At 39.2% G+C, this 23,492-nt stretch overlaps 1 protein-coding gene across 2 annotated transcripts; it reads right to left on the reverse strand.

Moving 5' to 3' along the window:
• Nucleotides 1-3,073: 3,073 nt before the first annotated feature.
• Nucleotides 3,074-23,082, reverse strand: hepacam2 (HEPACAM family member 2). 2 transcript variants are annotated; one of them, XM_083523745.1, is made up of 10 exons: nucleotides 23,006-23,082; nucleotides 20,632-20,855; nucleotides 17,543-17,893; nucleotides 15,489-15,773; nucleotides 8,055-8,354; nucleotides 7,339-7,464; nucleotides 7,076-7,097; nucleotides 6,940-6,974; nucleotides 4,917-4,990; nucleotides 3,074-3,917 (listed from the first exon to the last, which is right to left on the reverse strand). In XM_083523745.1, exons 2-10 carry the CDS (start codon nucleotides 20,666-20,668, stop codon nucleotides 3,807-3,809), a joined length of 1,341 nt encoding a protein of 446 aa, XP_083379871.1. In that variant the 5' UTR covers nucleotides 20,669-20,855; nucleotides 23,006-23,082; the 3' UTR covers nucleotides 3,074-3,806. The 2 variants fall into 2 exon arrangements, with proteins under 2 accessions (XP_083379871.1, XP_083379870.1); XM_083523744.1 differs by lacking the exon at nucleotides 23,006-23,082 and having other exon boundaries at nucleotides 20,632-21,259.
• Nucleotides 23,083-23,492: the final 410 nt, after the last annotated feature.

Consider the following 23,492-nt stretch of genomic DNA (forward strand, 5'->3'; position numbering starts at 1 on the left):
TATCCCTGTGCACAAAGTGAGCTCCTTGAAGATCTGGTTTACATGCTTTGGAGAGGAAGATCTTGAGTGGCCTGAGCTCTGATCTCATCCCTACTGAACACCTTTGGGATGAATGTGAACACTGACTGCACCCCAGGCCTCCTCACCTCACCTACATCAGTACCTGCCTTTACTAACACACTTGTGGCTGATGAACCCAAATATCAATAAACACACTCCAAAATCTAGTGGAACATCTGCCCAGGAGAGTGGAGGGAATTATAAAAGCAAATTGGGACCAAATGTGGAATGCAATGCTCAAAAAGCACATACCTATAACCAGGTGACCCAATACTTTTGGCAATATAGCGTGTGTGTGTATATATACTGTACATCCATCAAATTTTTCATCCCACAGGTGTTCATTATGTTTAAAATCAATATAAAGTATAAAGTAAAAGCACCTTGGAACAGGTGCGGCCTTCTTTAGGTCCAAAGTAGGGAAATTATAATGTGACAGCATTCAGAAAACATTCTAGAGATTCTTCAAGCAGTTTGTAGAAGACCTACCCATATGTAAGTTTGATGGTCAGGTGTCCACCAAGTGTCTTTGTAATAAAGAGTAAATATAGTGTATTACGAGGTGGAGCTGGAGGTAGCAGAGCTGAAGATGTTAAGGTTTGAGTGACAACGATGGACAGGATTAGAAACAAGTTTATTAGAGGGACAGCACATGTAGGACATTTTGGGGACAAAGTGTGAGAGGCCTGTTTGAGATGGTTTGGACATGTTCAGAGGAGGGACATGGGTTATATCGGTAGGAGAATGCTGAGGATGGAGCCACCAGGAAGGAGAAAAGGAGGAAGACCAAGCAGGAGGTTTATGGATGTGGTGAAGGAAAGACATGCAGGTAGTTGGTGTGAAAGAGGCAGATGTAAGGACAGGGGGGTATGGAGACGGATGATCCGCTGTGGCGACCCCTAATTGGAGAAGTCGAAAGAAGACGACGACAATGGTAAAAAATAATGTAGAAAGTGAACAATAATTTCTCACCAACTGTTTAACCATTTTATATGTAAATTGATTTCTCCTCATTAAACTGTTTCTCAAGTGTGTTCTCTCAGCACCACTGCTAATATGAGACCGAAAGCGTGTCCTGAGAGACACACAGAATATAGATTAGCATGGCAGAGGTAGAGCTGCATCTGAACAGGAAAAGAACATTTGGTTTTATTTAATCAGTTTAAATAATCAAATAATGAAATTGCTTTTATTTTAATAAAAAAATGTTTCTGCACTACAAAGACATGTTTGTAAAAGGGGCCATGGTTTGAAGTCAGAAGGCACTTAAGTAAATTGATGATTTGCTGTCTGTCTGAAACAAAGAAATATTGCTGGACATATTGTTTCCGTTTTGCGTTGAATGGAATTGTGTTGAATTGAATAGGAATCAGCTGCTTCGTATGTATCTTTAATGTATCGTATTGTTGACTATGCATCGAAATGCGATTCGCAGTCTCCTTATATGGACATCCCTAATAAAATAGCTACCTAGCTGCTGTAAGTGGCATGAATGGCATTACAAATGAAGAAAAATCATATTAAGGGTTAAATGATCATAAGAATGAGAAAACAAGGAAATCTTCACAGAGCAATGAGGAAAACAGTTTGTGGGGTGTTTCTCTGGAGAGAATTGTCAGTCGAAATAATTATTCTAAAGCAGATAGTGCTTTAGTTCCTGGTTAATAAAGACAGCGACAGCGCTGCTGATTTCCCTGTCAAATGAGGGAGTGGTTGGAGCGACAGACAGTTGTTGCTGTAATTCGTCTGCTCCTCCTGCAAAGCACACAGTGAACAGATGGTCTCCCACCATAAAGCCTGCTCACACATACACAATCTTCGGTTAGTAGCAGCATTATGACTCAGCTCCACTAAAACATCACGCATACCCAAGTGCTTTTTAGTGGTCAGGATTATCGGTGCGCCATATGCAGCGATAATAAACCAAATGAAAGTAAATGGGATCCACCAAACAGCAGAAACAATCCGATCGGGTTTAACAGTTTCCCTGCAACCTTGAAACAGCCTCAGAATGCATGGTGTGTGCTGAAACGAGCTCAAGTAAATATCATAGGTGTAATGTCATTGGATTTAAAATGCTTCAGGATTTATTTTTCTTCCAAACATCACAGCTCTAGGGGAAGGGCCCTGCTGGAGTCGTGTCCTCAACCTTCTGTCACTTCTAACGTCCAGACTGTCGACGAGCAGAGACGGCCTGAGGACAAACTAGTCTATAAAACACTCAATAAGAAATCAAACATCTCAAATGTATTATTCCTCTTACACATACAAGTAAATGGAATTCGTTCCTGTTCTTAAGTAGCTTTTTCACGTAAATGTACTTTTTCCATTTGGTGAAACTTTTACTTCATTATATTTCAGTCAAATATTTTACGACATTTTGCGAAATCAATCAGTCGTTCCTTTTTGTTTATGAGGATAAAAATGTAAATCAAACACACAGCGAGCCACCAATCAGAGTGCTGTATTGAACTTGTTTTGATTGTTGTGCTGAGAATAACATTGGAGTGTTTTCACATAAAGTTTATTACCTAAAGAATCTTGTGACAAAAATGATAATAGAAAAATTATAGCCATAATAAATCATAGTACTTCAGTGCATTTGAAGGCAAATACGTTTGTACTGTTACTCAAGTAAAAATTTAAAGGGACACTTTCACTTTTATATATTTTACCGCTGTGTGTATATTGGTGTATCTCTATTTTAACAAATTTTTTTTTGCCCTTTTTTATTAATAAAAGTAAAATAAATTTTTCTTTGCAATCGTAGTGTGTTTAACGGCATGGTACTGTCTTGAAATCAATGTTTATTTTTTATATCACTTATGTTATAGCAGCTATAAACAGTTCTCTAATCAGTTTTTTGTCATGTGCGAGTCAACCTCGCTTTTCTTAAATGAAAAAAGAAAAAACTTGCCCACCATAAAACCCCCCAGAGCAGCTGGTGTAAAAACATCAGTGTGACCAATCAGAATTATAAATTTAACAGCGTGTTAATAAAATGAAGTCGACATGCAACATGAATAAATCTTTATTTTCAAAATAAAGAGCACATTTTTTTCCTCTTATACACTGTGAACATTAGCAATCAATTGCATTCGCAATAGATAATATACAGATAATTCGATGACATATACCACAGATATAATGTCACTGCAGTGTGCAAAAAAATACAGTATTAGGAAGAAAAAACAAAAAAACAAAAACATTTGCCTATATTTACATGCTTGACAGATGAAGCAGTGGCTAGCCTGCATTTGATATTGCTGTATAAATATATAAATACTCTCAGGTATCAGTTAAGCTGGAAACGTATAAGTCAGAATGATTACGAAGCTTTTCAGATATCCAGTAATACCACTAAAGCTGAACGTGAGCGAGAATGAAGAGGAAAATAACGGTAATGAAAAACAATAAAACCAAGAAAGGCTATATACAAAAAAACGGGGACCCTGGTGAAAATAGGTTGTGAATAAATATCTCACGATATTTAGCATTGGATTGGAATTCCCATTCCTACTTCATTCAAGGGTTGTAGATTATCAAATGTTAAACGAGTAAAACCATAATTAAGTGATGCTAGGAAGAAATAAAGAAACCATGGCATTGACCAGCATCGCCAGTTTTGTCTTTTTTTCATTGCTTTTTAAAAAAAATTTTATTCTTTTTTTAAAGTCTTTGCAGAAACACTTCTCCCATAAACCCTCCTTGTTATTTTGTTTTGTTGTTTCCATTGAACCTGCCGCTCACTTCAACAGGCTCAGTGTGGGAGTTTCAGGAACATGCTTGATGACATCATAGATGGTGGTATGCAAATCTCGTGATGAATCGAGCCGTGTCAGAGATCTGCATGACGCCTGGGGAAAATAAAGAGGACATTACAGAACGGCAGATCCGTGCATGCTAAGTGTCTAAGACTTTACTGGTATCTCCATCTGTATTTGTCTGCATTGCTGTCTGTATCGATATATAGATTTTAACCCGATTGCAGTGGCTAGGGATTTTTTCTTTCTTTCATGGAAAAAAACAGAGCAGAAAAGTCACTTGAGGAAGAAATGTCAGTACTGTGAGCACAGTGTGTCCCTAAACCACAGCTACATCACCCAGGTTAATAATTAGGCTGAACTAAAGAGGTTTGTACAACTGGATTTTAATCTCATTTTCAACGTTTTTCATCCTGATGGATCCAAATAGGAATACACTCTAAATCCAACTGCCCTCTCTCCCCTTCCATCAAGTTTCTCAAAGAATAGTCCACCTACACTATATTGCCAAAAGTATTGGGTCACCTGACCTTTCCTGCAATATGTGGTTCTTTTCCAAAGCTGGAGGCACTCAAATGTACAGGATGTCTTTAGATGCGCTATAATACAATTTTGCATTCACTTGAACTTGAAACCCAAACCTGTTCCAGCATGGCAATGCCCCTGTGCACAAAGTGAGCTTCTTGAAGATCTGGTTTACATGGTTTGGAGAGGAAGCTCTTGAGTGGCCTGCTATAGAGCTCTGATCTCATCCCTACTGAACACCTTTGGGATGAATTGAAAAGCTGACTGCAACCCAGGTCTCCTCACCTCACCTACATCAGTACCTGATTTTTGTAACACGACTGATGAACACAAATATCCATAAGCACACTCCATAATCTAGTGGAACATTTAATTAATGGGAATTATAAAAGCAAATTGGCACTAAATGTGGAATGCGATGCTCAAAAATCACATACCAAACTTATGACTAGGTGACCCAATACTTTTGGCAATTAAGTGTGTATGTTCATATAGAACACATTATCTGTTTAATCTGTATCTGTATTTGGTTACATCCCGAATAAAAGTACAGAATAGATGACTAACCTCCCTGGACTCCATTTTCCCAGGTATGGAAACAAACTCATAGATGCCAAAATCTTCAGTGGCATCCTCATGACCTAACAGAAGAAAATAATAAAGAGAATAAATCACAGGCACAATATAAAATACTGAATAGCAGGGGGTCTGCAACCACCAAATCCAGAACGAGAATTATTTCTTACTGGTTTAATTTTATTTATTTTTTTGATCAGGTATTATGACATTATAACAGTATGTGTGCTGAATTGAATATCTCTTCATCATGGCACCTGTTAGTGGGTGGATATATTTATTAGGCAGCAAGTGAACATTTACTCCTCAAAGTTGATGTGTTTAAAGCAGGAAAAATTTAAGGATTTAAGCCATTTGGTTTGACAAATTGTGACGTCTAGACGTCTGGGTCAGAGCATCTCCAAAACTGCAGCTCTTGTGTGGTGTTCTGGTCTGCAGTGGTCAGTATCTATCAAAAGTGCTCCAATGAAGGAACAGTGGTGAAAATTGATTGACAGGGTCATGACAGGGTCGTGGGCAGCCGAGGCTCATTGATGCACGAATCAACAGACGAGCTCCTGTAGCTCAAATTACTGAGGAAGTTAATGCTGTTAATGTTCGATGGGTCACAACTGTTTTGGCAGCAAACAACAAACCAACATAATATTAGGCAGGTAGTCATAATGTTATGTTATGCCTGATTGATATATACATATACATATTCCCAGTTCATGGAAAAATTGTCTTGAAACTGGTCCATGGTGCAAAAAAAAGGTTTGGGACCGCTGCTCTAAAGGATCAGGCAACAGTCAGTAAACTTGAGACTTTTGGTATTAATATATTATAATAATGTCATTACATTTTAAAGAATCAGACTTCAGCCTGAATCAGTGTACAGAATCAGCCTGGTTTCATTTAATTAAATTGTCAACAAACAAAAATGTGAAATATTGTATCTCTTAAAAAAAATCAATCTTTTATATACTTTTAAATATTTTATTTAAATTTTTTTCATATTTTGCCATCGTTCTGGAGTTTTGTTTGTTTGTTTGTTTTATGGCTAATATACAGGATGTTCCAACAAACAAATGAACAATTAAATGAAATAATACTTGCATGTTTATTAATGTTATGGATTTATAATAATCAGAACATTAATACTCATAAATGATCAATAAAATAATGCAATTCAAAATTTTATTATATCAATTATTGTTGTTGAAAACTGCTAATTATTCTAAATGTTATCTCATGAATTAAAGAATATTGGTTTTCTGCTGGTTCGGATCCAGAATCAGAATTTAGAAAGAGTTTTAAACATCAAGTATGTTTGCACTTCCAAGAATTAGTTTTGGTGAAAGAAGTTTTCATTTGCAAATCTTTTTTTACAAAAAAAAATAAAAAATAAAAATAATAATAATAATAAAAATAAAATAAAATAAATAAAAGTGATATTGCACATTTTATAAAGCAAATGAATGAAAATTTAAAAGTATTTAAAAAAAGAAATGTGGTATTGCAATCATTTTTTATTTTTATGGCACTATGCGAATTATAATTCGGATTATTATTCTTATTATTACAATGGAATGTATTACTGTTACATTTCAGTTTGTACTTAATATTAGTATCATCCTTCTTCCTCTGTACTACCTGTGCTTTCAGTCCTTGTTTACATGTCTATTCACTGCTTTCGCTTTACGTGGAAAAACAAGCTCTCTGCTTTCATCGAAAGCAAACTTCTCACACTGACTTTAACTGTACAGACACCGAAACTGACGTCTTCCTGCTTCCTCAAATATGTACAGCTCTCACTGCACCCTGGAATTGTGCTTATTAGTTTTGAAGCTGATAAAATGGTCTTAATGTGTCTGTGTGACCAGGAGCTATGTACACATCACTGATTAACAACACACACATACACACACACACACACACACACACACACACACACACACACACACACACACACACACACACACACACACACACACACACACACTTGTCTAGTGAATAAATCATGCAGGGTGCTTACCTGAGCGATGCAAACCTCTCTGTTCTGGGATAGGCCTAAATACAGAGAAGCCAAAACCAGACATCATTTAACCACAGAGTAAACAATAGAAAATACGTCCCTGTGTAAATATTAAATCGAACCCTGGGTTTCTTACCTGCTGTAGATTTTCATAAACACTATAGAAGAAGAAACACATCATCAGATATGATATGATAGTCATATAAGGCAGCATTAAAATCAAAATCTCCACAATTGTTCATGAACTGGCCCTAATATGGAAAAGACTTGTACGCATAAAGCAATCATTTTGTCAACTCGAATCGCAGATCAGCTTGACTGTGGTGAGACTTTCTATATAAAACTTTTAGTGACGTGTGTACGTGCATCCGCACAAAGCGAGGTGTGGCTCAGAGGTACCTTTTTTCGCATGGCACGACTTCCTTAACAGCAGAACCAGCATGCAGACGATAATGAGTAAAGCGAAGATCCCGATGAGGGTTAGGAAGGACACTGCGGATTCCTCCTGGACAAGATTTTCTTTGCCTGGCAACAGATTTTGGACAAAATATATATATATATATATAAAATAATTATATGATTTATTTAGTTTTAATTACTACATAAATCTAATTATATAAGAGCTTATAATTGGCGTGGTTTGGGGTTAACGCTAGAATAAATGGCATACAAATGGAACAAAACATTAAAAAAGGTGTCGAAAAAAATATTAACAGAAAAATGATATGCTCTACTATAAGTCGCACGTTGCACTAAGAACATCCAACATCCAAATCTGAATAACTACTTGTAATAGGAGTGAAAGTAAAAAGGTGTGAAATTTAAATGCTGTTTAAAAACAAAACAACCCCAGCAGGCTCTTGGAACAGCTGTCAGCCTCTATTTACTTTCCATGCAGCACACATTTCTCATAAGGTATTGAGATACGTGCCTAGCAACTGAAAAAAAAAACTAGCAAGCAAACACAGCACACTTATCAGATGCTTGCTGTCAAATCATCAGAATCATTAGACCCCCTTTGAGCCTTGACTGGGAAATCTCCCTCTCCAATGCAAGCAATCAAACATATTGCATATTGATGAGCGTTCGAATAAATATCACCCTTTAATCTATACCTTTGCCGAGATTGGCCACCACCAGCGTGAAATGAGTCTCGTCCTGTTTATTGGTGACGTTGTTAAAAGCCCGGCACGAGAACTTTGAAGCGTGGCCCAAATTGTGAGACGCCACTTCGAAGCGAGGGCCGGTCATGAGAACCTCCGTGTTGTTGTCACGTCTGGAAATCCATACGCATGTGTTGGGAGGGTTCGAGTCAGCCAGGCAATCGAAAGACACCATCTCGCCCTGATTTACGGTGAACACCTCGCCGATTTTCAGACCCTGTTCACAGTTTACTTCTAAGTTGTAGGGGCCATCTAAAGGAGGTGAAGACACTCATTAACATTAATCACATTAATCATAATTACAGCAGTTACCGTGGTTTTTCTTCAGCGTTTGGAGTCACCGCATTGTCAGATTCTGGATTGATTTTAAAATTCTTATGCTGACCTGTATGGTCCTACATGGTATTGCACCTAATTATTTGTCACAACTTTCTACACCGATTCTGGTTTTTTAGATGTTCCTCCTTCCCATTTACGTTCTATGGGGGGAAAACTGTGTAATTCTCTACCCATTGAGATTATACAGGTTGAATCTTTTATGTATTTTAATCTGCGCTCAAAACCTTTTTTTTTTTAAGGATAAATTTGTGGTGTTTATTTTATTTACATATTTTATTTGTACTCTTTTTTTCTTCTTTTATAATTGGGGAGTGTTCTGAGATGTAACTGGTATATAAAATAAAGAATATCATTGTTATTATTATTATAGTTACTGAATTATTTAACATTGATACAATGAAAACACCTGAAGTCACGTAAGAACTTAAATTAATGCGAATGCAAAGAAAAACACAACCATTTGAATGCTTTTACTCCGGTTCTAATCAACACCGGGGCTTTTTCATTCGTTCAAGAATAACATTCAACACTGTTTTAATGCAATAATGCTGCAAAATGTCTGTAAAACAAAGTTCCAAGATCTGATCACTTATTATATAGTCACGATAGTCTTTCCCCTCATTATCTCCTTTCTCATAGAGATCATACGCAACCTTTCATCTTACCGAGAAAGTAAAAAAAGTCTTCTCTCCCTTCATGTGATGGAAAACTTATCCAGACAATGGAGACTCCTACTGTAAATGCTAGATAAATATCTCCACAATCACATAAGAAATTCTTTCTTTGCATTTCCCAGGGATGTGAGGAAAATGGGGTCAGAGAACTGGGTCAGATATGATATAGCACGCCTGGAGCACAGAGGGTTAAGCGCCTTGCTCAAGGGCCCAAAGTGTGGCAGCTTGGCGATGCTAAGAACTTGAACCTCCCCAACCTTCTGATCAGTAACCCAGAGCCTTCACCAGTTCCCCCTATAGAGTTTTCTACTAAAACACTCGCAAACGAATCAGAACAATCAGAACGAGACAATGTATGTAAACCAAAATATTTTATCGAGTATTACCCTTTTTAAATTTTTTTATTTGTGCATTGCATTTGTGAATTATTGCTCTTTATTAATAGCTTGGGGACCTTAACATAACATCAGCTATAAGTCATTTCTAACTGCATACAAATATTTAGTCTCCGAGTTACGATGGTTTGACGTGTGTTTTTTTTTTTTTATCTTATGATGACGATTGCGATATGGAAAACATGTCAAACATTTTTTAATTTTCGTGTGGCATTTTAATTGTATTATTTTTTGGGATGCTGCCACTAGTCGAAAGATTTCAGTTGTCTCTGTTTTAAAGTGTGTTTCTTTTCTGTGTTTTTCATGTTACTAAAACCAATTTTCAGCTCATCGCTCTCCATCACCTGGGTAGTTTAGGCCGTGTCTCAACTTACGATATTTTTAAGTTACGATGGGGTCATTTTACACAGCGCATCTCCAATGTAAGTCAGGGACTAAACTAGACCAGGACATTCTAGAGAACAGACCTCAAAGAGAACAGAAAGATATAAATTCTAAAATTGATCTCATTCAACTAAAACTTCTGTAGCATCTAAAACTACAACACACACTACATGTTGTTATTCCAGCACATGAAAGACGTGGAAAACAACCCACCAGTTGTGAACGAATTACACACGAGGTAAAATATGACTCCAGTGAAAGAAAAAGTGTCCCTTTAACCTGTCACTTGACTAAAAGTACAAAAGTATTTGCCTTCAAATGTACTTGTGTCCGAAGTACTGTTATTTATTATGGCTATAATGTTTATTTTTGTCACAAAACTCAACTATGTGAAAAGGCACTAATGTGACTCCCAGCACACTGATCTATTAATAGAATAATATTAATGAGTCAAACACTGATTGATTTCTATTTCAATGATCATGAGCTCAAAACCTTCTTTGTAACTCAATAAAAAAAATAATAAAAAATAAAAAAATCACACGCATAAGGCCACTGGTGTTGTGTTGAGTTCGAGTCTGGAGTTTCTTCCATCATTTATTCCTCTCAAAATGTTCTGCTTGATGTTGAACTGATGCTGAACTGTATGTTGGTGATAAGCAGATACACCAAGCGCCAATCAAAACCAGCTCAAAAGAGAATGACCCTGATTGGTGGCTCGCCAATCAGATTTTTATCCTCTCCTAAATAAAAAGTAACGACTGATTTTACAAAATGTAGTTAAAATAAAAGATAAAGTCTTAACAAATGGAAATTCTTCAGTAAAGTACAGATACATGAAAAAGCTACTTAATTACAGTAACAAATTACATTTACTTCCTTACTGTCCATCACTTTAACCAACATTATATAGACAAAAGTTGTTGTGGACACCTGACTTTTGGGAAGATTTTCCACTAGATTTTGTGGAGATTTACGTTCATTCAGCCACAAGGGTGTTAGTAAAGTCTGATGTAGATGAAGGGAGGAGGCCTGGGGTGCATTCACATACATCCCAAAGGTGTTTGGAGGGTTGAGATCTTACTCTCTAAACCACATAAAGCATATTTTCATGGAGTTTGCTTTTATGAGTATTGTCATGCTGGAACTGGTCTGAGTCTCCTCGTTCAAGTACAGGGATTATTGTGTGCCTCTAACTTTGTGGTAAGAGTTTGGTGTGGAATCACATCCATCCATCCATCTTCTCCCGCTTATCCGATGCCGGGTCGCGGGGGCAGCAGTCTAAGCAAAAATGCCCAGACTTCCCTCTCCCTAGACACTTCTTCCAGCTCTTCGGGGGGACACCAAGGCGTTCCCAGGCCAGCCGGGAGACATAGACTCTCCAGCGTGTCCTAGGTCTTCCCCGGGGTCTCCTCCCAGTGGGACGCGCCCGGAACACCTTCCCAGGAAGGCGTCCAGGAGGCATCCGGAACAGATGCCTGAGCCACCTCAGCTGACCCCTCTCGATGTGGAGGAGCAGCGGATCTACTCTGAGCTCCTCCCGAGTGACTGAGCTTCTCACCCTATCTCTAAGGGATCGGCCAGCCACCCTGCAGAGAAAGCACATTTCGGCCGCCTGTATCTGGGATCTTGTCCTTTCGGTCATGACCCAGAGCTCATGACCATAGGTGAGAGTAGGAACGTAGATTGACCGGTAAATCGAGAGTTTTGCCTTGCGGCTCAGCTCCTTCTTCACCACGACAGACCGGTACATCGACCGCATTACTGCAGAAGCTGCACCGATCCGTTTGTCAATCTCCCGTTCCACCCTTCTCTCACTCGTGAACAAAACCCCAAGATACTTAAACTCCTCCACTTGCGGCAGGAACTCCCCACCAACCTGAAGTGGGCAAGCCACCCTTTTCCGACTGAGGACCATGGCCTCGGATTTGGAGGTGCTGATTCTCATCCCAGCCGCTTCACACTCGGCTGCAAACCGTCCCAGTGCATGCTGAAGGCCCTGGTCTGATGAAGCCAACACGACAACATCATCTGCAAAGAGCAAAGACGAAATCGTGTCGTCACCAAACTGGACACCCTCCGACCCCTGGCTGCGCCTAGAAATTCTGTCCATAAAAATTATGAACAGAACCGGTGACAAAGGGCAGCCCTGCCGGAGTCCAACATGCACCGGGAACAAGTCTGACTTACTGCCGGCAATGCGAACCAAGCTCCTGCTTCGGTCATACAGGGACCGGACAGCCCTTAGTAAAGGGCCCCCGATCCCATACTCCCGGAGCACTCTCCACAGGCCGCCGCGAGGGACACAGTCGAATGCCTTTTCCAAATCCACAAAGCACATGTGGACTGGTTGGGCAAACTCCTATGAACCCTCCAGCACCCTGTAGAGGGTATAGAGCTGGTCCAGTGTTCCACGGCCTGGACGAAAACCACATTGTTCCTCCTGAATCCGAGGTTCTACTATCGGCCGTATTCTCCTCTCCAGTACCCTGGCATAGACTTTCCCAGGTAGGCTGAGAAGTGTGATCCCCCTATAGTTGGAACACACCCTCCGGTCCCCCTTCTTAAAAAGAGGGACCACCACCCCGGTCTGCCATTCCAGAGGCACTGTCCCCGACCGCCACGCGATGCTGCAGAGGCGTGTCAGCCAAGACAGCCCCACAACATCCAGAGACTTGAGGTACTCAGGGCGGATCTCATCCACCCCCGGTGCCTTGCCACCGAGGAGTTTCTTTACTACCTCGGTGACTTCAGCTTGGGTGATGGACGAGTCCGCCTCTGAGCCCCCAGCCTCTGCTTCCTCAATGGAAGACGTGATGGCGGGATTGAGGAGATCCTCGAAGTATTCCTTCCACCGTCCAACGACATCCCCAGTTGAGGTCAACAGCTCCCCACCTCTACTGTAAACAGCATTGGTGGGGCACTGCTTTCCCCTCCTGAGGCGCCGGACGGTTTGCCAGAATCTCTTCGAGGCCAGCCGATAGTCCTTCTCCATGGCCTTACCGAACTCCTCCCAGGCCCGAGTTTTTGCCTCGATAACCACCCGGGCTGCAGTTCGCTTGGCCTGCCGGTACCCGTCAGCTGCCTCAGGAGTCTCCTGGGACTCCTGGAATCACATATGGCTCTAAAAGCTAAGTGTCCCAATACTTTTGTCTGTAAAATGTGTCTGAAACTGTACTGGAGATTTATTATGTTTGAGAAAACCAAACATATCCAAATAAATATCCAAATAAAATGGTAATAATGTTAAAAATTTGAAATAATTGTAACTGATTAAAAAGTTCTAATACTGTTTTTTTTATAGTAACAACTTGTTCTCAGGGATTTCAGAAGAACTTTCAGCCGTTTCAGAAATAGCCTCCACTGTCAGTGATTCTTTTTTTCTAACCCTCACAGCTGTGACTTTAACTTGTAACTTTAAAACTTGGAGGAAATTTTAAGGACTGAGGACAGTGAAGCAGTTCCTCCCAAACTTAGCAAGAGAGAAAAAACTTCACGTGGGTGAGGGAATGATTATATATAGCTGTGAAAAAAGACAAGACATCTGGGCAACAAGCTTTTCTTCCTTTTTATGAGTTATGGTACTCATAAAACTCATAGAAATTAAACGAGAAGGGGAAAAAAAAGAATCTCATTTATAATTTTTATAAATGCTTTTTAAAAAAGCACATCTTATTATTTTTTTTTATTCTGTATAACCTAATGTAATAAAACAAAATGCTGATGCTTATGTGCATATAAACTTGTTGCAAAGGGGCATAAAATGTCTGGTAAATTTCAGGAAACTTCCCATGGGAACTTCATCTATGGAGTTTTGGAAATATTTTAAGTTGGAAACTTACCAGAAAATAGTTTTAGGAAATTTGTATAAAATGCATCATATATAAACATAAATATAAACATTTTGTTTTCTCATAAGCTGACATGCATGCAAAATAATAGATTAGAAAAAAAATAATATTTTTTAAATTTGATTTAATTGTTAGTATAGTTTTGTTGCACAATAGCTCACACACAGCAGAAGGAGGCCTTAAACATATATGTATGTAATTTTATGTAATTTAAGTGAAAGATGGATTTTTATTTATTTATTTTTTGTGTGCAGGTTTGAAGAAATTATGTGTGTTACGTGATTCAAGAATGCACACTGCATATAGGGTCTCCTCTGATTCAAAAGGCAAACAAAACAAAAACAAAAACAAACAAACGCTGCCTCTGGCAGTGGTGGGCGGTCAGGGCCAGTAAAGCCTTCTCTGCAGGCCTAACCACTATCAGAAACAGTGACCTACATTTACAACCTAAATTTGAATATTTGTTTCATGAAATTGTATTTATTTATTCCCAACAGTTTATTCTCTTCATTTCGTAGTGTTTCTCTTGGCTGCACTGCTTCCAGACGTGTACGTGTATGTGGATTTTAGATTTTGTTTGTCCAATCAGATTTCAGCCTCTATGTGCTGCCATGTTAATCTAATCTGCCCAGGGCCTTCAAAGTCTGTTCTGCAGGCCTTTTTACCATAGAGAATATTACCAACAGGTCTGTTTCTTTAACCAATCAGATTTGATATTCGCCTCCCAGGGCAGCTAGCTGGCCCAAAATAGCGTCAGCATTTTTCCGTCCTCTAAATGGTTGGTCAGAGGGAAACGGTTACAGCAAAAGCTAGAGATCATGAGGAGGTCGGCCAACCCCGAAGCTAGCTAGCTTGTCTCAGCCCGGAAAAGGGTTTGTTCTCCACTTCCAAACCATTAAAGACGAGTGTTACCACTGGATTACAGCCTCTGAGGAGTGGTGCAAATTATGAGTATGAATCTCTGGTGAGTATATTATATTTTATTTAGATTTTTAATGTTTTTGTCATGTTATTAGACAAATATTGATGTTGAACTGCTCCAGATGATGTAGGTGCACAGTTGCGGTTGTAGTGTAGAGGTTTGGAGTCTTAACTGGGTTTCTTGCTTTAGTAAAATGGTTTTCACCTTCCATTAGTGAAATGTCTCTCTCGCTGTAATGCCACGCATGGTTAAATTGGGGTTTTGTACAGTATTGATGGTTTCTATAATTGCAACGTAATAGTGGTGGTATTAAGGGGTGGATTAAGTCGGGTACGTCCCCAATGAAGGCCACTAAATGCACGGCCCGCCACTGGCCTCTAGTAGTCTTGCTGTAAGTGGGCTGTGTGCATGTGATTGATGAATGTGCAGGTAGAAATTCAACTGAAATTGCATTAAATCTGGTTGTTTTAATCAAAATTATCTTCCAAGATTTTTTTACATTTAAGTTCTAGGCTAACCTGCTAATTCCCAGTTCATACTCGTTAATTCCTATGGAAAGTGGGTTTCCAGTCTTCATTATTCCTGGAATTTTACAACCCTACTCATGTGTGATATTGAAACGCAACTCTTTAACTACAGTGTCAACATTTCCCAGTTCTCATGCGACAAGAGGAACTTCCTAGACATGACATATAATGATTTACTGGAGAAATGTAACAGAAGAGGATATATGAGAGAAATTAAACTGGGAAATTAAACTGTAAAACTGGGAAATTAAACTGTAAAATGAAAGAGGAAACAGAGAAAAGTGAGATACTCACAGTACACGCTAAGCTCTATGAACTGACTTCGAAAATGGCTGATGGGGTTTTTGACCGAACAACTGTACTCGCCAATATCTTCCTTCTTCACTGGGCTGATTTGCAGAATGCTGTTGTCCTGTAAGAACGCATGACGTTTGCTCGGGTTGACCGGATGGTTGTTTCGAAACCATTTAAACTCGGGCTTCGTTCCTTTTTCCACGGTACATGTCAGAGTCACGTTGTCCTGGTCTTCCATAAGCGTGCCTTTGGAGCTTTTCTCAACCAAAGGGATGGAAAGAGGCTCTGGAAAGGAGATATAAAATACAACTCGGTCAAAAAGCTCTAAGAGAAGAAAAAGGGGCCTGGTTCAAAAAAACACCATGTACAAAAACCTAAGGTAGAATTGGAAGAAAAAAAAATAAAAAATTCGATGTAATGTAAGTTCTTCACTAGTGTTCAAGATTTGATTTTTAATGAAATTGTTGACTTCTTTTTAGTTCATTACCCACAAGTCATTTTGTCTACCCACTTGATAGTGGAGGTATTGAGATATAGCCTCACATCAATTCTAGCCAAAGAGGGCAATGCAGCAGCGCTTTAGTCTTTTACATCATCATAAACACCATCATTTCATAGATTGTTTACTGGTCAATTGAAAAATCTGTTTGAGATATAACTAATGTCAGTCATTATTATCAATCAATATAACCTATACACTGATCAGACAATACATCATGACCACCTACCTAATATCATGTTGCTCCCCCTTTTGTTGCAAAAACAGTTCTGACCCATTGAGCATTAACAGCATTACCTTCTTTAGAAATTTGTTAGGCCAGCCTTTGCTGCCCATGTGCATCAATGAGCCTTGGCCGCGAATGACCTTGTTGCCGGTTCACCACTGTTCCTTTATTGGACCACTTTTGATAGATACTGACCACTGCAGACCAGGAAAATTCCACAAGAGCTGCAGTTTTGGAGATGCTCAGACCCAGTCGACTAGCCTTCACTCAAAACCTTACACTTGTCCACTTTTCCACAAAACTACAGTATCAGCCAACAATCTGCAGCTGAATCACTAAACACATCATGTGATTTCAATATACAAATGTTGAACTAGTGGACTTTCCCAATTGGAATTTGAACTGAGGTAAAGTCAAATGCTTGAGGGTCTCAAGTTGAATGCACCAACTGTTGATGAGATGCATCAAATCCCATCCCTTTAATAGAAATTACTCAAAAGTTACTAGCACTTACTATAGATAATGAAAAAATTTAGTAGAAAACCATACTGGACTGAAAAGAAAGGTGTTTTTCTAGAACAAAATTTCTAATTAGCTAGAAAACGTCATTCTGAAGGAAAAGGAAAGATTCAAAGGTATACTTTTTTAACAAGTGATACACTTTTGTGTTTTTAGGTCATTATTTGAAAGGAAGCTTACTCCAACAGCACACATACAGTAACATATATTAAATGAAATGGTTTTCCTGGTATCAACATAAATTTGCTCCTCCTCTTTTTTTTGCAGAAAAGAGGCTGAGCAAGGCTGTCAATTCATGTTAAGAGACAGAGCTGACTATCTTGTGCCAGTACATTTTAATTTGAGCATACGGTTAAGAAAGCTTAACCGTAAGATTCTTGAAATTGTACTGACTAACAAGATAAATTATTCCACCAATTTTTTTTCACTGCTTCAATCGGTCTTACTTACTTTTTTAGCAATATACAACTTCATTGCCATTGCATAGCAAAGGTACACAGCAAATAAATGCAGTTTAGCCTCTACCAGAAGTGCAAATAGTAGCGATTGTGCAAACTGACAAGTGCAGATTAATATGCAAATATATATAGGTGTATTCACGTACAGCAAATAAATATAAAGGCTACGGCGGTCCAAGATGTGCAATAGCTTTTGAGTAAGTACAAAGCTTTTAAAGCTTCCTACTAAGAAAGAAAGACAAAATAAAAACCAGCCCACTTTCCATATAATAAATATGAAACTGGAGGTTTTTAGATCGATGGGCATTTTTAGTGATGTAATCAAGTCATATAGAAGTAAAGCCATTCTTACCGTTTACTGTAATCCTCACGTTCTTGGTGACAGTATCCGATTTATTAACTCCATTGTGGTTGATGTGGATCGTTAGCTTGTAATCTCCCTCATCGGCTTCATCCAATCTTGTGAAGTTCAGAGAGATGTTGGGTGGAGTGATGTGCTCCACTGTTTTCTTCAGGACCAGGTCATGGATCGCTCTGTTGTTGTCGAAGGTCACCAGATGAATTAGTTCAGGGCTGATCTGAAACCAGGTGCCCTGGAACTGCACTTCATCTTTATTGAATTTATTTTCCACTGGTATGTAAAGCGACTTGCCCAGGACTCCGTCCACAGCGGAAGGCACCGAAACGAGCTCTGTGTTGGCGCCTTTGGGAAAAGAAACAAAAACGTGTGTGAAACCCCAGGCAGGATTATTCTGCTGATGGCAACCACGGCTCAGGCACTGGCAACCGCGAGTGTAAATAAATTTTAATGCAAGAAATGACAATGTGTATCTCGAAGATAAATGCTTAAATGTGTTTTTTCTTTCTTATTATCTTCCAAATCCCCAAACACAATGATACACAATATGTTGGAAAATTATAACTATCTTTGTTGATACACTACAAATCCATCGCACATAACTGTAGCAAACATGGGGGGGTTTTAGACAGACAGCAAATCATCAATTTACTGAAGTGCCTTCTGACTTCTAACTCATGACCCCTTTCACAAACATGCCTTTGTAGTGCAAAAAAAAAAGATTATGAAGTGTTCTGTCTGCAGGAAGATACAGCTCTACCTCTGCCATGTTAATCTGTATTCTATGTCAGAGGTCCCCAACCTATTTTGCGCCACGGACCGGTTTAATGTCAGACAATATTTTCACGGACCGGCCTTCAAGGTGTGGCGGATAAATACAACAAAATAAAATGGAGCGAATGGAGGTAAGACATGTGACCGAGGCATCATGACATGCATCAAGAGGAAGTCATAGACAGATGTGGCAGAAAGAATCCGGTAATTTTCCGAAATAAAACATCGTTCAGAAATAATGTAGGTTATGTTTTCTTTCTGTGTGACTCTCAGGACACGCCTCAGCAGTGGTGCAGAGAGAACACGCTCGAGAAACGGATTTGCTAGGAGAAATCGATCTACATATAAAATATCGGTCACGAAATATTGTTCACTTTCTACTTTCTAAATAATAAAAGTATTGCGAATCTACTAATAACGATATAGAAATAAAAACATTTTTACAGATGCAATTTATTTTTTTAAACGATGCATCACATTGTTGACTTTTATGCCGAGGCACTGACAAATTAAATAGAACAACTTTTTACTTTTAAATACTGTTTCTTTTTTTACTCAGGCTTAATTTTGACAATTCCTAACATTTATTTCAGTTATACAGTAAAGCAATTAAGGGTAAAGGGCCTTGCTCAAGGGCCCAGCAGTGACAGCTTGGCAGTGCCAGGATTCAAACCCATGGTTTACCAAACAGAAGTCCAGGATCTAATCCACTTCCGTGGTTTCTACCTTAGAATCATTTTTTGATTGACCACACCAAGAAGAGACCCAAAATATTTTTCTTTGACACAACAGAGGTCCGTAATTAAGCAGTTTTGTTCCTATAGCCGTAACAATCTAACTCTGGACACACCGAAACTCTCTCAAACTCTTTCAGTTCAAACCCGGAATTTGCATGTTGTCCATTTTAGAAAAACGACACTCTGTGCAGGTTTCGCTTTTCTATTTGTTTCCGTGCGACACATATGGCACGCTGTAAAAGATGAAAAGCCGCATTTCGAGTGATTGCGATTAAAAATGCAAGAGGTTCAAACCAGCCTGTTCTTGTATTCTGTTTGTCCACATGCTGCAGTTTAATCACCTATCAAGCTGGATTCACTCGATCGGTCCTGTAACTGGCAAGAGCAAATATTGACAGGCAATACTGGATTATTGTAGCCAAACATAAGATCCTTTTTCACTTGGCGAAAACTGGTCTTTGAACAAACACTGAAAGCGATGTGAAGGAACTGTATTCGATCACGTCATTCGCCTGTCCTGTTTTAAACTGCTCTTCGGAGGAACGTATTAGGGAGAAAAGTCTTTTGGATTGTTACGAAGAGTAAGCGCATTATGTGACATCGTAGGGAATTGGCCGGAGGGAGGGAGGGGGGGGGGGTCGGACTGGATGTTTAACATGTGTGAATGGTAGAGAAGGAGTGTAGAGAAGGAAAGATCAGTTACCTATACCTAACTGACAGCTGCTGAGCTGTATATGTTGCTAGGAAAGAACTATTAGACCACACTTTGCTGTAAAATGTTGTGCATTACAATAGAGTCCTGTGTGCCTCATGTTGTGTCCTAAATAATAAATAAGAACACCCCTATAACACTACACAGAATAAGAGAAAGGGAGGGAGGGATTAAAAGTGGACTGCAGGCTAGAAGTGTGTCCCTGTTGACTGCATGCTGGGCTAAATAGCATGAAGCGTGCTTGGCCCTTTCTGCCCCTGTTGTCTACAAACAAACCACAGATTGTTGTGGTGACTAAGGGATCTCCATGACAGGAGGTGTCCAGGCGTGGTTTTTTAACCATATAATTAAGAAGCCTTCGAGTAAGTCATATGTAGCTGTTCGCACAGGAGATTGTTGAGCTGGAATTCGATGGCATTCCAAGCAGAAAAATAAATGGATTGCATCAAAACAGAAACAAGAAGATCTTGTGATGGATTGTGCAACAAGTGATGGCTGAGGAGAAACAGGAACTTTACTTGAGTTCGGGTGAGAATTTAGTTTGTGCATAGAACATGTTATAAAAAAAAATAAATAAAAAAAAAATATATATATATATATATATATATATATATATATATATATATATATATATATATATATATATATATATATAGTTATCAGAGAAAAAAAAAGATATACAATTTAATTTTGCTATATTTATAATATAAAATATGATCCAATATATATAGATATGTATAAAATCTCTAAATAACATCAACTCATCAGTATAGAAGATTCCCTTTCATCTACAAAGTTGGCCATAGAACATAAACAAAAACTTGATTCTTCAAGGCCTCCTTAAGATCTTATCATCTTACCTGAGATGATGAGCATGGCACATAGGAGCAGATTCATGACGGCCGCGACAGATCCCGTGTCTGCTCGCTGCTTGTGTTGCAGAGATCAGTAGGACTTGTGACTAGAAGGGGGAACTGGTGACAGCATTTGCCAGGGAAATGAGAGAAGCGACAGGCCCCTCCTCCCATGGGACAGCAGGAGAAGAGCGTACACACACCTGGCAGAGGCTTAGACAGGCCACCACCTCCTCCAGGACCAGATATGAAAGAAAAAAAAGACAGTCCCACTGCTGATACACACGGCTCAGGCACTGCGGATCGGATCGCACAGAGATCTACTTTTTTTTTCTTGGAGAACACCCACTCATTGAAAAATGGAATCTGATAGGCATAGCTATATAGCTGTAGGGTAGATACTAGTGCATCTAATCCTAACTGAGATACACTTACACACACACACACACACACACACACACACACACACACACACACACACACACACACACACACACACACACACAGAATTTGCACAAGGATATGCAAAATTTCACCTGCACACAGACAGGGCTCAAGGACATGGAGCATGAACGCTTCTGCAGAGTGACCATATAAACCAATACAACCTAAAATAGTTTGTGTGTTGTGTCTGTATAATGGAATAACAAAAAGAAATATATTATTAATGTAAATATAATATATAGTTTATCTATCATTTAGTTTATCTTTTTTTGGTTTTTACCACAGAGGGAAAAATAGCGATATTTATAATTTGCATGACTGCAAAATATAAACTGCAAACTGGTTCAATTGGACGATGGCATGATAACTTTAGTCTAATGTATTTATTAAAGAGGGACACTTGTGTTATAAACACTACATGGACAACATTTTACAGACACCTGACCCTATGTGCGTTCCACATCGACTCCCCGTTTGCAGTCATAACAGTCTCCATTCTTCTGGGAATATGTTACACCAGATATTAAAGTATACTTTTGGGGATTTTTGCCCATTCAACCACATGGACTTTAGTAAAGCCAGGTGCTGATGTAGGTGAGGTGAGGAGGCCTGGGGGGCATTTGCCGTTCACATTCATCCCCAAGGTGTTCAATAGGGTTGAAGCTCTTTAGCAGGAGATCTTTCACTCCAACCCATGTATAGCAGATCTCCATTGTGTTTGTTTTGTGCACAGGGGCACTGTCATGCTGATTGATACAATTGTGTGTCTCCAGCTTTGGGGTAACAGTTTGTGGAAGAACTATATTTGGCTGGAAAAGTCAGCTGTCCCAATACTTTTATCCAAATAATGTATATTAATGCATTAATCATGATTTAATTAAGTCCCTAGATCAGTTATAGCACTCATAACAGGTGAGCATGGAGAGATCAAAGTCGATGTGTTGGAAGCAGAAAAAATACACAAGTGTAAGGATATAAGGAACATATTGTGTTGTCTAGACGGCTAGACGTTTACATTAGAGCATTTTTCAAAAATGTCTTGTTGGGTGTAATGGTCCAAGGAAATAACAATGGGTGTCCCAGCAACTGGTTTAAAAACACCTAAGGCTCATTGATATAAATCGATTAGGCATAATAGTATGAGCGGTGAAGTAAATAACACTGATTATCTCTTCATCATGGCACCTGTTAGTGGGTGGATATATCAGGCAGCAAGTAAACTTTTATAATCAAAGTTGACGTGTTAGAAGCAGGAAAAAATGGGCGAGCGTAAGGATTTGAGCGAGTTTGTTTGACAAATTTTGATGTCTAGAAACTGCAGCTCTTTTGGTGTTCCCAGTCTGCAGTGGTCAGAATCTATCAAAAGTGCTTAATGGAAGGAACAGCGGTGAACCGGCCGAGGCTCATTGATGCACGTGGGGAGCAAAGGCTGGTCCATGTGGTCCGATTCAACAGATGAGCTCTTGTAGCTCAAATTACTGAAGAAGTTACTGCTGTTGATGCTCTACAGGTCAGAACTGTTTTAGCAGCAAAAAGGGGGACCAACACAATATTAGGCAGGTGGTTATAATGTTCTGCCTGATGGTGCACATGGGGAATAAAGGCCAAAAGAGATAATGGAGGGCAAATAGATTTTAAAAAGCTATTGGAGAACAGTGTAGCTGTAGACTATAAGAAGAAGGCAAGCGTTTGAAGGCAGTGTGAAGCTCTGAGAACCTTGAGTCCTTACATTTTTGTGGATGTTATTTTGACAAGTACCACCAACCCAAACATTGCTGCAGACCAACTACACCTGTTCATGATAAGGGTACTTCCTTCTAAAATGGAAGTGGGTTTCTACAGCGGAAGGTTTAGGAATGGTTTTCCCTGATCTCAATCTAACAGAGTACTCATGGGATGTGCTGGAGAAACCTGACCCATTGAGACAACGACTTGCATGAGTTGAAGGATCTGGTGTTAACATTTTGGTGCCAGATACTTCAGAGGGTCATGTGCAGTCCAGGCCTCGTCTGTCAGAGCTGTTTTGGGTGCAAGAGGAGAACCAGCATAGTATTAGTCAGTTCTCCTGTTAGCCACAAGAGGTCAATGCTGTTCGGATGCAGAATGTTTCTCTGTAACTGCCTCTTGGAATTAACTGGGAAATGAACCCTGGTCCAGCAATGCCCCTGGCCTGCACATGCTAGTGTTTTCCCTGCTTTCAGACCCAGATCAGATAAGGAAGAACGATCATTAATTGATTAGTTGAATCAGGTAACCAAATAAATGCAATATGTGCCGGACTTTAGGACCAGGTGGTGAATCCTGTGCAGCTGGAGTCATGCCAAAGTCATGCCATTTATTACTGGTTAGTATTTCTGAGAAATGTTTTACTTTTAATATTTGTCTGCTATTCACATTAAACACAAACCAGGACAAAAAAAATA

This window comes from Silurus aristotelis, assembly GCF_946808225.1.
Source record: "Silurus aristotelis genome assembly, chromosome: 21".
In the NCBI taxonomy this organism is placed as follows: Eukaryota; Metazoa; Chordata; class Actinopteri; order Siluriformes; family Siluridae; genus Silurus; species Silurus aristotelis.

Bases quoted from the DNA above. Each gene is read 5' to 3' on its own strand.
- hepacam2 (XM_083523745.1), bottom strand. From the start codon at position 20,668: ATGAATCTGCTCCTATGTGCCATGCTCATCATCTCAG. The intron at 15,774-17,542 runs GTAAGAATGGCT...TCTCCTTTCCAG, and splicing joins CGTGAGGATTACAGTAAACG to AGCCTCTTTCCATCCCTTTG. The intron at 6,975-7,075 runs GTAAGAAACCCA...CTCTGTATTTAG, and splicing joins TTTATGAAAATCTACAGCAG to GCCTATCCCAGAACAGAGAG.